At 39.7% G+C, this 16,726-nt stretch overlaps 1 protein-coding gene across 1 annotated transcript in view; it reads left to right on the forward strand.

Moving 5' to 3' along the window:
- Positions 1 to 10,462, forward strand: part of FANCC (FA complementation group C) — a 90,783-nt gene extending 80,321 nt beyond the window's left edge. Inside the window, exons 14-16 of the mRNA XM_071580434.1 lie at positions 1,878 to 2,049; positions 4,741 to 4,941; positions 7,082 to 10,462. Coding sequence (XP_071436535.1) covers positions 1,878 to 2,049; positions 4,741 to 4,941; positions 7,082 to 7,225 — 517 coding nt within the window. The 3' untranslated portion in view covers positions 7,226 to 10,462. The remainder of the gene's footprint in view (positions 1 to 1,877; positions 2,050 to 4,740; positions 4,942 to 7,081) is intronic.
- Positions 10,463 to 16,726: the final 6,264 nt, after the last annotated feature.

The following is a 16,726-nucleotide window of genomic DNA, read 5'->3' on the forward strand; positions in this document are numbered from 1 at the left end:
GGCTTTTTTATTTGTTGCTGAGTAGCAGAAAAAAGCTTTTTTGTTGTTCTCTCTGAGCCAGGCTACCTGCTTGTACCTTCTCACTTTCTGAGTTGCAGTTTGGTGCTATGGTCTTCCCTGCTCATCCCTGCAGTGTGGCAAACCTTTCTGTCCTTGGAATGTGACCAGTAGCTGGCCCTGGCTTCTTAAAGTAACACATAATTGAACAAACAAATAAAACAAATATCATCACATCGTAATGTGTTACAATAATATAAGCATCTAAGCTCCCTTTTGTTGCTCAATCCTTTCTTAGTTTATATTGCCTTTCCCCCCATTTGCTTTGATAGTTCACTAGTTTGAATAGTATTGTACTTGCCAGAGTATACTCTTACTTCCTTTAGAACTCCTGCAATAATGTTTTCTATCAAACCCCTCTCAGTTACAAAAAAAATGGATCTAACACATTTTTAAATACTAATATCCATGAGGAAACTATATTCGATTTTCTTTTTTTGCTTTATTCCTGATTCTACATGCTTTCTACTTAATAAGATTTGCAGAGGAGGAAAAAATACTTTTGCACAGCATATCCTCTTGCTTCTTATATCCAGTGCTCTCTTTTTATATAGTTTGGGTTTTTGTGGTTTTTTTTATACCAAATGTGAATCTTACAGCAAAGTGCTTTCTATGTCCTTATAATCACAGATTGCTTGTGATGTGATTTATTAGTATATGTATTCATCTCAGTGAACAGTAAATGTTACATGACATTTTAAACCAGAAATCAACTCATGTACCTTTTTGGGGCAAGTCTCAGAAAAAGCAAAGGGCCACTTTTGGCAATAACAGTGGGACATAGGTGCCACTACAGAGCAGGCAGAAACAGCAATGAGGGCAGAAGTGTGGGGTACATGACTCCAAAATAGGCACTGTAATGGTAGAGGAAAGTCTTAAGATAAAGCTATGACCTTGTCACATTCCCCAAATAATGTGATGAAGACAACGTCATCAACTCCTGAAATTTCTAAGATCTCTTAGAGTTTCCTGGGGAAGGTGACACAGCAGTTTTGGAGTCCTCAGGAATAATACATAAGAAAAACTTCTAATTTTTCCAAGTTTTGCAGAATTTATGAGGAATAGTTGTTCCTGATTCTTCATTGTCCTAGTTGTCCTGCTTTTGTTCCACATTCAGTTCATTTGTTTTGGGGACACCTACCACTAGTTTGCATCTCCCCGTTACTTCTCTTTCTTTCAGTCTTCTCTAATTTTAGAGGAGTCCATATGAGAAACTGTGGAGATGAGAGTTAATCCATTCTCACCTTTCTTACAGCGATAAACCTGTTGTAAACACCTTCAAAATTTTCATTAAAGAGGACATGAGTTTTAAGTGTCAGTAGCTGAATATATGTTAAAACTTTTATATTTAGTCCATCTAAAGGTAATTCCTCATGAATTACCAAAAAAGATGTGCTTCATAAATTACCAAAACCCAGAAAATAACCCTGAAAAGCAACAGAGAGAAAGTGGAAGGCAACAGTATGCTACAATGCAATACCTGAGATACAATTTAAAGTTTTGAAAATCCTTCAACTAAGAGTTTAATTTTATTATCTATATTTTCCCACACAGTATTTTGTCACAGTTTATTAGAAACTGATTTTGTGGATAGTCTGTTCTATTGCCAGAGTTAATCTGTAGTAGCATTGCATGTGTCTCACTTGATTGTGACTTCAGAAAATAGAGTAAGCAGCACAAAGCAGGTAAGGCATTGTCTGTTGAAGAGTAGTTTAAAGATTTGTTTAAAGTTAACTGGCAGCACCCTTTGCAGTTAACTTAAGACAATTAAAAACATTGAATAATGAGAAATACTTAATATTCTCTTCTTATTTTTCCAGTTCTCTCACTGACCTTTTTGAAATCTGGTTTTTGGTTGCTTGTTTTGGAGAATGGGTGGATATTGCAGCAGAACAATTACTGAAGGCTGCAGTAGAACCAGATGATTTGCTGTGGCTGCTGGCATTTTATTACTGCCCTCAGAATGAAAATCAACAAAGGACTCAAACAATGGTGGGTAATGCAGTGATAGTAAGTGGCAATAAGTAGTCACAGTCTGATTATATCTTATTGCTATAAAACAAGTGCACACCAGGAAAATGGCCTTACAAGGTCTCCAGGGAATTGTGTTGCAGTGGAGAACTTTAAAGATAATTTTTTTGAATTTTCTTGTGACATTTGGAAAACATGATTTCTTTTTCAAAGTACATTATATAGATTAGCACCTTCTTGGCTTTTCCTGGAAATCTTGGATGAATTGGATGCTTTTAAAAAACTGCCTAGTGATGGTATTTTTTAAATCAGTGCGACATTCCAGATTCCAGCATTCCCGTGTTCTGAGAAGGAAAGAAGAAATTACAGCAGCTGAAGCAGAAAAGATACTTACCAGACACAGCCTTGAATCTTCATCCTGCCTATCTATTCTGCTTTTTCATACATATATTTGCTCCTCTTTGGCATGTGTAATAATGTAATAAGTATGTAACACTCCCATATGGTAGGTTGCTACCTATGGAACAGTGTTCTGATTTCATGCACTGTACTGCACTGTGCTGTGTGTCTGTGTGTGCATGGAAATACATGAAAGCCTTTAATTTAAACCTATTATGCAAGTTTGAACTAGCCCAAGCAACCTAATCAACAAAGCCCAGATTCAAAATTTGCCTGCAACTTCTCTCGTTTTCCTTAATTTGAAAATGGATTCTATTTGATTTAAAAATGCAGCTCAGTAAAACGTGATGCTTTAATTTTACATCTAATGGTCCTTTCCTTCCCCTCTCACCAACCAGATGGCAAGATCACATCCCAGTCACTTGTACATCTTTTTTCTTTAATTTCTTATAGTCTAGGAGTTGGTCTGGGATGTTGGCTGAACACTTGAGTAAGGTTAGAGCTATGGTGAGGTAAGGAAATCAGGTTTGGTTTTCGAGTGCAGTTTTGGGAAATAAGGCAATATGTAAGCAATAAATATGAGTGGATGAAACCGGAGCACTACAGGTGCACATCAGTGTATGGAATATTGTTCTAACTTCAGCACTAAAGAACAAAATCACTTTTTCCCGTATATGAAATAATTTCCTTATGTGTCCCTTATTCTACCAGTTTGTTATTCTGTCATAACATCTGACAAACTTTAGTGAGAAACGAGCTTTTCTATTGACAATGCATGCAGTTACTCATCTTTTCCCAGAGGTCTGATATCATTCTTTTCTTAGATACTTGAACTAAGACTTTTTTGTTGTTGTTGTTTTTGCACAGGTCAGGCTACTTCAGTAGCATTCCCACAGTTCATGCAAAGCTTCTGCCTTTAGTTAGGTGTTTACTTTTAATTTATCCTTTGGCAGGTTAGGTCACAGCTCTTTCAAATGAAGTGGTTTCCACCTCACCCCCTGCACCTTTCCCTAGTTAAGGATTAAGATGGCATGGGAACTTCTGGCAGATGTCAGTGTGGAGTCCTTTTTACTCAGTATATTTTTATGTGGAAAGGTGTGCTCTTGTGACTTAAGATTTTGTCTTCCTGCTCCTTATTTTAGGCAACACCTTCATGTCAGCAAGAGTGGAGTACATAGGGTTTACACTGTTTAAAGAAGAAAAAGGCTACTTTTGCTATTCATTAGACTTCATGTGCAGGACTAAATAGTCTGCTTCTCAATTCATTTGTTGGACTCTTTTCCTAGCTTTAGGCTCTGAAAGATTGAAGGAGCAATACTTGGAGGTTGGCACTAAGAATGAGACTCCTCGGGTGTATGAGCTCTTGGAGCAGAGCCAGCTTCTATCTGTCTGCAGTCCCTGGCACATAGGAAACACAGAGGGATAAAGAATCTTGAATTCCAGTTAACTTTCTGTAGATTCTGGTATTATTTGTGCCTCACATTTAATTGTGGACTTAATTTGAGAATAGGAGCTTTTTCAGACTATTTAATGTGAAATTGTTTTAGCAGCAGGTCAATGTCTGAAATAAATTGTCTCAATGAATACGGTTAAGAAACAGGTATCCTTTTCCTTTGGTCTAGGGGTGTATTTTTCCATTGCTCCAGCAGTCACTATTCGTGCTTGGTCAACAGCCTGGTTCATTTTTAATACAGCGAACAGAATTATTGTCAGGATTCATTGCAGTAGTTGCTTATAATTTTTTCCACTGTGTAGATGCCAAAATCTTCTGTTTTCTACTCTCAGTAAAAACTAGGTTTTATTGGATGACTCACAACATAAAAACGTTAAGTGGCAAACAGCACAGGAAGAAAGGAGAAACTTCATTCTTACCAGAACATGTTATCATCTGAGGTCAAGTTGCATGGGGATTTAATTGACTTAAGCAGCAATACTGAAATGAGCCCTTGAGGAGCCTCTGTTCTTTTTTGCACCATGCAAAAATCTGAGCATGTTCTGCCAAGGGATTTTCTCTATTTCCTTACATTATTTAGAAAGGTAAAATCATGGCTTGATGCCCTGTCTGCTTCATTTGTAAGACCAAAGAAAATAAAAAAATTCATCCTGTCCATCTCTGAGTATTAATCAGTATAAAAGAAATGTGTACAGTCATTCCTTCCCTATTTTCCCTGCTAAATTCAAATTCTTTTAATGTTTGGGTACTTTCTGCCAAGGATTCAATTTTCTTTTAGTGAATAAATCCAAAAGAAAAATGCCATAGGTTTGACTTTTATTCTTCTCTGATCCTGTATCCTTTGAAATTATTTCCCACAGGTAGAAGTTCAAGCAATCTACAGTCACCTAATGATGCTTTTCAGGTGTACAGATCTTTCTCTCAAAGATCTGGAGGCTTCTGTACACAGGATAATGGGAATAGAGCAATGTTGTAACCAGTACCTTATAATACATCTTCTGACCAACTTTTTGCTCTTTTCATCTGGTGGACATATGGTTGCCCAGGAGTGTATTTACCATGTAAGTGTTTCTTCTTTCTTTTTCAGGTTAAGTAAAATATATACTTATTTTACTATTTTGGATTTAAATTTCTACCTTTTAGTAAAGAAAACACATAACAGAGAATTAAAGAAGACTGTTACTACAACAGCTATACCTAACTTGCTATAGATCTATTTCAGCTACAATCACAGTATTTTTCATTCATGTCTTGGTAAGATCTCACTGAAATGGTTGCTGTCGTGACTATACAGATGCAGGAGTAGTTATAGTATTGTGCAGTTAAGAGATAGCTACAGGTCATCTACATGTAGTACAGATAGCATGTGCAAACATGTTTTTCCAATTATAAATCACTCTGTAAATTATCCAGCTACTGCAGGGCTAATGGAACTGTCTTCTCACTGTTTTCCATTAGGTAGAGCAGCTGGTTACTAGGTGTTAGCATTGATGTGACAGAAGCCTGGTGCTTTAGCAAAGTCAGTTAGGATATTAGTGTGGTAATTGATTAAGAAGGAAAGAATCAAGAGCTAAGACACTGTCTTTTTGGGTGTGAAAAAAGCTGAAAAGGTTGGAAGCTTGCCACAATATCTTCCTGTTGTTGATGACAGCCTCAGGAATATTGGTGCAAACTGTAAAATGTGCTAGTGTCTCTGAAGATAAATGGTGCTATCTCAGTGTGAGATTAGAAATCCTTTCCTGACTAGAAAACCATATTCTTTTAAGCATATTCTTTTAAGAAGTGCATGACTCCTATGCAAGCACATGTAGGGCCAGTGTGTAGTTTTAACACTTCCAAAAGTTTTCTTTTCAGCAGCAGTGTGCCCTTCTGTCTGTGTAGGGTGTATGGCATGTGCAAGGCATCTGATTTTATGACACAGCTCCCTGACTAAAGAGACTAAACATTTATCTTTTTAGGAAGGGCTAAGATACTTTTCACATTTTAGGTGCAAGTTTACAAATGAACAACCTTTTTCTTAGCTTAAGAATGTAATGGTAAAATTAAGGGATAGGGGTTGTACATATTTTTACAGTCTATTTCTACTTTCTCTTGAGTAGTACAGCTGTTAAGCTGTGATTCTGTAATACACTAGCCTGTTACTTTAAACCTCTTCAGAAGACCAAAGGCAATCTCTTGCTTCTTTACAGAAAGCAACATAACTAACTTTCAAAAATGAGTATTCCACAGTGCAGGGTGGTCAGGAGCTGTTGTAGGCCACAGTCTGTTAGTCTGATTAATTTCGAGTGTATCTGTGCAATAATCAATGTGTAACTAAGCTCTAGGCAGTTAAATGCCACCCTGACACCCGATCCCATCAGCTCTTGGAAGCTGAGCAGGGTCAGCCCCGGTTAGTACTTGGATGGGAGACCTCCTGGGAATACTGGAGGCTGTAGGTTCTAGTCCTGAGGACCTCCCTGTCACTGTCCAAGCTCGCTCAGCTGTGGCAGATGAACCTCAGGACTGAAACGGTGGGGCCAGTTCTGTGCACGCTGAGCCTCACCTGAAATCCACTGTACAGGATGGAAGGGCACCCACGTGGGGACAGCCCTGCCCAAATCTGCATTTCCACAGCCCAGCCATACTGCTAAGCTCTCCATGTGATTTGAAAGGGACTAAAGACAATATTTTAAAGGCAGAATGGTGTGAAACTAATTTGGGATGCATGGCTGTGGTTTTGGTCAGCATAGTAAACTGGGATCAACACAGCAGATAATAAGGAGTAAAGTCCTTCGTGATCTGCAAAAATTGCAATTTAGGATCTTTTCCTGGTATGTTGTAATATTCTTGGGGGGGGATTTATTTTTACTTTTGAAAGCTTTACGGAATTGAACTGTGTCCCAAAACACATGCAGAATCTTCATCTGGTTTTAGTTGTTTTCTCTAGAGATGACTTACAAATGGTTACACTGTCTATCCATTTGTGTTTCCTTCTAAAAATTTCTGACCTTTTGCTTTGTTTCACTTGAGAGAACATTAGAAATCTCAAAGTTCCCGAGTTCCACTAAAGTGAACAAAAAGAGATACCTTGGGCAGAAGTTGCTTCTCACATGTTCAATGGTGAGGGACAAATCTTTGGTTTTGTTGCAAATATTAATGGAGAATTTTTACTATTTAGCAACATAATTGCATTATTTCCCAATTTCTCTGTTTTTCCTTCAGATTACTAACTCAACTGATACAAGCAAAGATGTTTATAGCCTTCTTATCCGTACTGCATACAGATTTAAACAAAATGGAGAAGAAAACCAAAGGACTGTGAAGCTGCTGAATGAACTTCTTCAAAAACTTACATGGAAAGTTTAGAATTTTAATGTCATCTATTTATCAAGCCAACAAATCATATTTTTATCTATCTATGTATCTATATTCATCAATGTCAGACTTCCATTAGCTTCTTCCTCTGCAGGTTACTAAGGGTATAAAGACACCTACATAAATATATCCCCTAATTTCCTATTCCCTTATCATTATTTAAAAATAATCTGTTGTTCAGAAATATTAACCTTTTGAAACATAATAGTAAATACTAAAGGTCGTTGAAAATTTTATTCTGAACTTCTGTAACATGAGACCTATATAATTTAAAGTAGTTCACTCATCTCCTTGTTGTTATCTGGCTGAGGATCAGTTTTTTTCCCAAATTACAGATGTGTAAATCATATCCAGTAGCTTGATTGGTAAGTTGTTCCTAGACTATTTTGTTCCATAATTTTGCTCATATGAAACTAACAATGATCTCAAGTGATTCATGGTGAAGGCACTCTGTATTCTCAGGAAATCCACAATGTTTCCTGAACTCTTTCCTTTTTTCTGAAAATGTTTCCAAAATGAAACTCCTCCCAGATTGGCTAAATTTGGCTGTTTCTTTCAGTGCTGCAGCTTTCACAGGACAGTGTTCACTGCGAAGTGCTGTATCAATAGACTTAACAGAACAAAAGGATCTGAATAACAGGATAGGTCAAAGCCTTCAAACTGGTAACACCCTAAAGTAACACCCTACCCTTCTACTGCAGGTAGAAGATTGCTTGCAGTGCAGCCCACCTAACAGTGTGCCATGACTGATGCTATTGTTTATTTGTTTAACAAATCTTCTTTCCTTTTTCTCATTCAGACACAATAGGGCAAGCACAACAGAGACATCAGGACATTTTCCAGTTTGAGGGCCAAATTTCCTAAAGGAGCATATGGTTGCAATTCATTGTCTTCATTTTTTGTCCAGATGTTGTTTGATTCCTTCTTTGTTTAGGCTTTTTGTCTCACACAAAGAGCATAGACAGGGAGCAATGGCTTACTTTTTCACCCTTAGGGAAGTATTTGTCCCAGGAAGTTTTGTGAACCTGTGCCTAGCTTCACCAGAAAAATAAGCATGGAGAATAGTAATGACAGAGGATCATAACGTCCCTCAGTAATGTCTTCTCGTGTATTCCTTAGCTTTAGTGTCAACACTTGTGCTGTGTTCAAAGATGCTACTTGGAATACTATTTTTGCATATAAAGTCAGAGGCATGTATCTTGAATTAATACAGCTTTTTGAAAGTAATATTTGTTTCTGAGCAAGAGAAAAGAAAAACAATGTACTTAGCATCCCTTGGCTGTAAGAAGTGGAAAGATATTTTGAATGATTTCTTACAATTTTGTTCCCAGTGAGTCACATCACAGAAGTTACATGCTCTCTCAGTTTGCTAATGAAGAAATTGCAACTATGTGATATATGTCTGTGAAGAAAGGAGTTTTTTCCTCTTTGATTCAAATTATTTCTAAATAAAAATTCAGAAAGAAGTATGTTGCAATTTTTCTGTTGTTGATAGCCACACACATATAAAAAAGCAAAATCAAGCAACCCAGTTTTCTGTTCCCTGAATACCATACCTGAAAAGCATGTGATTAAGGTATAGTATTTGTTTATCACAAGCTTTGAGGTATTTGTCTAGTGGAAACACATGTAGAGCCTCTACCTAGAATGATAAATAATCTAAAATTTTGATCCAAAGGAAGAATGGGTTTTTTGTTTGTTTCTTTAATTTCTGGTCTGGTTGTTGGGTGGGAGACTCTTTGGTTAGCTTTTCTCCATAATATGCTTATATGTAATTTTAACTACTTAGAAGAAGGATTAGCAAAGAATTGCAATATACGATTCTTACAGGTTAGTGAATTATATTTAGATGTATATTACTGGTTTTGGAGAGGAATTTTTAACTGTATTTTGACTGTGCTGTCTTATTTTTCTGCCAGCAAAGATGCATGGAAATTCTTCTAATGTTCTTAAACAAAACCAATATCCTGATTAACAGGTATAAATCAGTTCAAACAGGAAGGAAATGTTCAGTGAATGTAGTGGAAAACCAAAATTAGGAGTGAACTTGGGCATTCTCATTTTCCTGAGTTTGGCTTCTTAAATACTGCATGGTTTAAATATTACAAGGAGAGATTGCTCATTTCAGGAGGCTTTAAGGAAGAAACCTAATTAATGCTGTCTGTAACTTAAAGAACATGCATCTGTACTGGCATTCTTTTTACCCTAGCATAGTTATTATAAATCTTTGGTATTTCTTTTTTCTTGTGCTTTCACAGTACTTGAATTATGATCTAACATATATAAGCTGTGAGTTTGTGGAATGTTGAAGCTACTTTTTGCTTGCCAGTGGAAGGCAACAGAGATTTGGTAAACCTGGGTAATGGAAGATTTCTAATGTCATGGCTCCCACATTATCCATCCAATGTGCATCTTATCCTCTGTAATTGCTGCTTTCTTTAACTGTTCTTTGGAACCCTCAGGGTGGTACTTTTATGCTGAACCAGCCAACAAATCCTGTAATCAGGTTTCAAGTAGCTTGTTCCCTTGCATTCTATCTCCATGTCAACCCACACCCTAGTTCTGTATGTACGCTGAACACAGAGAACTTCAAAATCATTCTGCTTCAAGGCATTGTTTTGAGTAAGAATATAGACAGTAAATTTTACTTCCTTGTTGATTATGCTTCTTTCCAGTCTAAGACTGCTAAGTTAACAGCTTTTTGAGTTCTGCAAGCTTCCAAGAATGGGGCTGGGTAGTTGCTGTGGATTTTCTTCAGGGAAGAAAAAAAAATTACCACTTCTGTGACGTTCATTTAATCAAGATCTCAGTACAGTGCCAATACAAAGCAGAACATATTTATTTTTTTTATGTATTATAGAAACAGGTATCCTACCAGATACTGCAATTTAGCTGACCAGCAGTAACACATTAATCTGTTACTTCTGGGATTCATTATGAAGTTTCTGTACTCAGCATTTTAAGTTCAAAGAGGTGTTAATAAACAGACTGAAGATGCAAGTGAGTTAATACTACTTTTGGTAAGGTGAAATTCATGCCAATGTAGTTATGTGTTTGGTTTGGCAGGGCTACAATACAAAAAATTCTGAAGCATTAGCATTGTACAAGTTTAGGATAAATCATCTAGCAAAAATGACTTGCAATTATTAAACTCTATTAAATCAGCTTTGCTCTATTTTGTTGCTGTATTATCTAATGATAGAATAAAATACTCATGTTCTGTGTGAATGAGTAATGTCATGTTAATTAAAATGCATTTTTCTTGTGATGTAAGAAGTGTGAAGCAAGGGGATAATTTGTGACATGGAAGTGTAGTTTTCTACTAGACCCAAGTTGGAAAAGTGAAAACCTGAAATGCACTGGGAGGAGTCCTCCACAAGAGCACTGAGCATGTGTTTGAATCCATGTTTTCGTACTTTCCTGATAGTCTGCAATGGCTTTGTTGTGCAATCAGTGCGTTTTGCTGGGCAACACCAATAGTTAAACCATTGCAGCTGTATAATCTAGTGCTGGAAGCGTCCCACTAGCACTTAATTCATAGCAGTGCTCAGAGGCAGGCCTACTTAAATCCACTTCTCTGGCAAGTTTTCCTGACTTGCAATACAGGTTTTCCTTATATGCTTGTTGGCATTTAAAAGATATGCTTATGGTAACCATTTAATTTGCTGCCTTAGCAGAGAGTAGCTTGTCCTGGGAATTTGCTGTTAGGTGGTTTCTTCTCTAGTGAATGCCAAGGAGGAGCTTCCCTTGCTTGCATTGGTCATCTTCCTTTAACCAGCTATCTGGCTGCTGTAAAGGAGTAAACCTCATGAGCCGGCTTTGATGGCTTGTGTGTGCTCACTGTGACTCCGTGTCTGAGCAGCGAGGAGCCAGCTAGAGATAAGAGTTGCATTGCCACCAGCCACTAAAACAAAAGTTGGAAATGTCAGCTGTGGCTGTAGCCGAGTTGTAGCAATACAGTTAGAAGGCAAGGACTGTGCTTTAGTTTACTTTCTATATTCTTGCAAGTGTGTGAAGGGAGACAGAGTGAGAAAGAAGAAAAAAAACCCAGCATGCTGAAACTTGGTTGTAGAAATTTAGTTGTTACTTCTGTATTGTACTGACAGAATTAGGCCATAAAGATTCCATACATCACAGTTAACCTGAACATCAACGACTTGCAGAAAAATTACAGCATTATTGTCATTTTATTTAACTTCAGATATCTTAATACTTTAAAAGCCTGTCTTACAACTCTTCTGTATTGCAGAATCACAGTATATGCCAAATTTGGAAGGGACTCACAAGGATCATGAGTCCAACCCTTACCCCTGCACAGGATGATCCCCAAGAGTCACACTGTGTGCCTGGGAGTATCATCCAAATGCTTCTTGAACTCTGGAAAGGTTGGTGCTGTGACCACTTCCCTGGGAACCTGTACCAAACCATCCTCTGGGTGAAGAATCTCATCCTAGTATCCAACATGAACCTCCCCTGACACAAGTTCAGGCCATTCCCTTGGGTATGTCCCTGTCACTGGTCACCACAGAGAAGAGATCAGTGCCTGCCCCTCCTCTGCCCCTCGGCAGGAAGACTGCAATGAGGCCTCCCCTCAGTCTCCTCCAGGCTGAACACACCAAGTGACCTCAGACACTTCTCATACAACTTCCCCTTGAGGCCCTTCACCATCAATAACACCAAGGGCCAGGTCCTGCACTTTGTCCACAACAACCCCCTGCAGCGCTCCAGGCTGGGCACAGAGTGGCTGGAGAGCAGCCAGGCAGAAAGGGACCTTGGGGTACTAATTGACAGGAAGCTCAACATGAGTCAACAGTGTGCCCAGGTGGCCAAGAAGGCCAATGGGATCCTGGCCTGTATCAAAAATAGCGTGGCCAGCAGGACCAGGGCAGTGATCCTTCCCCTGTACTCTGCATTGGTGAGGCCACACCCTGAGTACTGTGTTCAGTTCTGGGCCCCTCAGTTCAGGAAGGATATTGAGGGGCTGGAGCGGGTCCAGAGAAGAGCAACAAGGCTGGTGAAGGGATTGTTTAGGCTGGAGGAGGCTTAGAGGTGACCTCCTCACTGTCTGTAACTACCTGAAGGGAAGTTGTAGCCAGGTGGGGGTTGGTCTCTTCTCCCAGGCACTCAGCAATAGGACAAAGGGGCATGGGCTCAAGCTCTGCCAGGGGAAATTTGAGAACAGAAAAAAATTCTTTCCAGAGAGTAATCAGGCATTGGAATGGTTTGCCCCTTGATTCTCACCCAGAGATTCTCAACTGTGCCTTTGCCACTTGTGAGCTCCACACATTCTAACCCCTCTATCACATACAGTGTCACCCCTCCACCTCTTCTGCCCTGCATATCCCTCCTGAAGAGCCTGTAACCATCCAACAGGGCACTCCAGTCACAGGCCTCATCCCTTCAGGTTTCACTTATGCCAGTGATGTCAAATGTCTGGGACTGGGCCAAAGCTTCGAGCTCCTCCTTTGTTCCTCACACTGCCTGCATTGGTGTAGAACCATTTTAGGTGTGGTACCTGTAGCCAACACCTTGTGAGGCAGATTGAGGGATGCCAAGAGTGCTGCCCCACCAGCTCCTGGGCTAGAACTCTTTTTCCCCTCTGAGATTGTATCAGATGATAAACTCCATTAATAAAGAAGTAGACCCTCAGGAACAATGACCCTCTCTTTTCTAGTGTTTCCAGTAAAAATATCTGTTAGATATGATCTGCTGCAGATGCATACTGACATCTTGAAGGGATTATGTTTTTACATATTGACTGAATATACTGAATTACACTGAACTTCAGATTTCCCATGTGTATGTGCCAATGAGTCTGTATGTACAGTTCACTCACTCCTTGATGCTTTATTTCTTAGCTTGTGAGTTTGAGGCTTCCAAACAAGTTCTTGCAATATGTCATTTGCCTGCTACTGTTAGAAGTTCCCTTAGTATTTCACATATGAGAAAGCAGCTTTTGTGTGTTCTGACTAATGATGCCATAACTTCTACTATGTGTATGTAATTCTGAAAATAGGACTTCAGGTTTTTTAATTCAAGCTAATGTAATGGTAGCTGGAAGGTACAAATTTTCCATGTGTACTATTATTCCCTGTAGAGGCTACCAGCAAGTGTTTTAAGTGATTTTAATCTCATGAGTGTCTTGCACTTCCATATCAGCTTCAGATGTCTGCGAATAGAGAGGGGAAAACCAGTATCACATTCCATGCAAGAGCAGTGAGGCCTTGAAATATGACACGGGATTAATTCATAAGATGGAAATCCATGATGTATGTCTGCACACTCAGGCATTGTGTGACTTTCTAGGAGACAGGACCATTAGCATCTTTTCTGGGGACATGATGAAAGGACAAATGTTGTCTCCATAGACCCCTAAATTTCATCTTCAAATGCACTGCAAGACCTACTATTATGTTTCAGCTCTCCTTTCATGTCTGCATCTGCATCATATGGTCAGTGCTGAGCAATACACTACACAGCACTTTCCAGGCCAGACTGAATGGCTATGGTTGCTTTCTCTGACCTCCTTGACCTAGGCAATGAGGGGGTACTCAGCAAATGTCGAGCCCAAATACTGCAGTTAAGCTATAACAGCTGTTTTGGAAAGATAATGCTGTTGGAATTTAAAAGTTTCAGATGATAGCTGTTGAATATTTTTCATCATAGGTTTTCAATCTTGATTTCTTCTCAGCAGCTTTCCTGCTTGCTGTATGGGCAGAGTGAGCTCTCAGACACAATTACTTTTTAGGCAGAAGCATTACTTTTTTCTTCTCTCTCTTTCTGCCCAGGATCCAAGATGAATGCACAAATGGTAGGTCCAGCCACTTCAGTTCTTGTTGTAATTTTTAAAATGAAATACCTTGACCTTATGTAAACCACAGAATGAATCTGAAGAACTTGCATATAAAATCTCATATGGGCTGAATATCTTTTTCTACAGAGATCCTTCACTCACATACTTATGTCTACACATGGTAAGTCAGCTGTTCCCTCCTCTGATATTTTCAGAATTGGCAAACTTAATTGTGATAGAAGAATAAAAGAAGAGAGATTGGTATCAATGCTGTCTTCTCCCTGCTTCAAAAACTGTGCATTTCAACAGGCCAGTCATGGTCCAGCACTTTAACTGTAACTCTGCTTTGGGACAGTTCTTCAAAATACACTGCAGGTTCTGGCAGTCCACACCTATTTACAGAAAGTATGAAAAGGATTGCCATGTGATATCCTGTTGTGGTGCCACTTTCATAATCCTTCCTGACTGCACTGGGAGCAGCGGGTCCTCACCACCTCTAAAACATAACCAGAAACCAGTTTTAAAAGCTGTATTTCAAGACAGAGGGGGAATTAATTTTCGGTGGTTTGGGGTTTTGCGTGTTATACACCTGTGGTTTTGATGCCAAATGCTCTTGTTGCAAAAATATAATTCTAAAAATACACCAACTTCTATCATTTACCTTTGTCCTGTAGTGTAAAACTTTTCTCAGCATCACATGAACCATTCAGCTGATCCTGGCATTACTTCATACTGGTGAAAAGAATCAGCTAGTTTAAGAAATAAAGAAGACTGGTCTTACTATTTTCTTAGTATGACTGCTTCGTAATTCCCATTTTTTCCTTGCAGCTGTTAAGTGGGAAACTTGTTATTCCTGTGATTTGATGGAAGAAAGAAGAGGCAAATGCTAGGGAGGAGGTGTGTGTATGAACCATAAAATGTCAGTAGATGGGCTTTCTTGTTTGTGTATAAAATTGAAGTATTGTGATTATTCATCTGATTCTTCATCTAATGTAAAGAAGAAAAAAGTTCAGCATTTATGTCATGTATTTGCTTTTTTTAAGTATATTCAAGCAAACAGGGATAGTTTTTCTCAACTAAAATTGGTAGCTTATTGAATAGCCTTTGTGTAGTCAAAAGGAACAACAGTGTGCCCAGGTGGCCAAGAAGGCCAATGGGATCCTGTCCTGTATCAAAAATAGCGTGGCCAGCAGGACCAGGGCAGTGACCCTTCCCCTGTACTCTGCGTTGGTGAGGCCACACCTTGAGTGTTGTGTTCAGTTCTGGGCCCCTCAGTTCAGAAAGGATATTGAGGTGCTGGAGCGAGTCCAGAGAAGAGCAACAAGGCTGGTGAAGGGACTGGAGCACAAGCCCTATGGGGAGAGGCTGAGGGAGCTGGGGGTGTTTAGCCTGGAGAAGAGGAGGCTCAGAGGTGACCTCAGCACTGTCTGGAACTGCCTGAAGGGAAGTTCTGGCCAGGTGGGGGTTGGTCTCTTCCCAGGCACTCAGCAATAGGACAAGGGGGCACGATGGGCTCAAGCTCTGCCAGGGGAAATTTAAGTTGGAGATCAGAAAAAAATTCTTTCCAGAGAGAGTAATCAGGCATTGGAATGGGCTGCCCAGAGAGGGGGTGGATTCACCATCCCTAGAGATTTTTAAACACAGATTGGCCGTGGCACTGGGTGCCATGATCTGGTAAATGGACTGGAGTTGGACCAAGGGTTGGACTCGATGATCTTGGAGGTCTTTTCCAACCCAATCCATTCTATGATTCTATTCTATGATAATGTGTACAGGGCATGATAGGCAGTTTCAGCACAAGTGGTGACAATGACAAAATCTTAATGTCAGTATGGCAGAGTAATATTGCCATGTTACTGACAGGAACAAAAATGAATGATGATCCCATGGCTGCAGAGAGATGTGGGCTGTACGTAGGGAAAAGCGGCATGTGAAAGGCAGAATGAGGGGCAGCACAGTTCCCTACCTGAGAGAAGAGGAAAAAGTAAGAGCACTTTTCAGATGTTAAATTGAGTAAATTGGAAAAATTTTAATTGGTCATGCTTGGCAGTTAATACGTGAGTATCAGCCACAGCAAGAGACAGATGCAGGCTGGAGTAAGCTGTTTGTTTGCTGACAAATTGTAGTTTTTAGTTTTCTTGCATTTGCAAGAGCTGACTGTAAGGGGGTGTCTTGGTTTGAGGGAAAAAACCAAAATGTTTACCCACAAGCGGGGGAGGGGCCTTCTCCACAATAATCACGCCACTCTTTATCAAATTTAAGAAAAAAGGAATTTAATACAAGAAGGATAACTGTTCTTAACTGCTATATATAAACAGACTAGTGCAAACCGCTTCCCCAACACCACAAGAGAAAGAAAAAAAAAAACCAACAACAAAACCCAGCAGGTTTTCCTCCAGGAGGAAAGTTATACTTAAGCAGTGTCAGTGTCACAGCCCGGCTGGCTGCGGAGTGAGTTCCCAGTAGTTCCCAGTCCCTCTCCAGCGAGACAGACGAGTGGTGAGCTCCCAGATGAACTCTGTGTCTCTTGTCCCAGATGAAGGAAAAAGAAAGCTGAAAGTGGGGAACCACCACGTGTCCTGCAAAAGCAGCTGCAAACCTCTCTCTCTCTCCCGGGTCACTGCCCCAGCCGGGGCGGGCAGGCCGTGATGGTGCAGGCGGTGGTGAGGCTGGAACAGAGGCCCGGGATCCCAGATGCA

Source organism: Pithys albifrons, chromosome Z (genome assembly GCF_047495875.1).
Source record: "Pithys albifrons albifrons isolate INPA30051 chromosome Z, PitAlb_v1, whole genome shotgun sequence".
Lineage (NCBI taxonomy): Eukaryota > Metazoa > Chordata > Aves > Passeriformes > Thamnophilidae > Pithys > Pithys albifrons.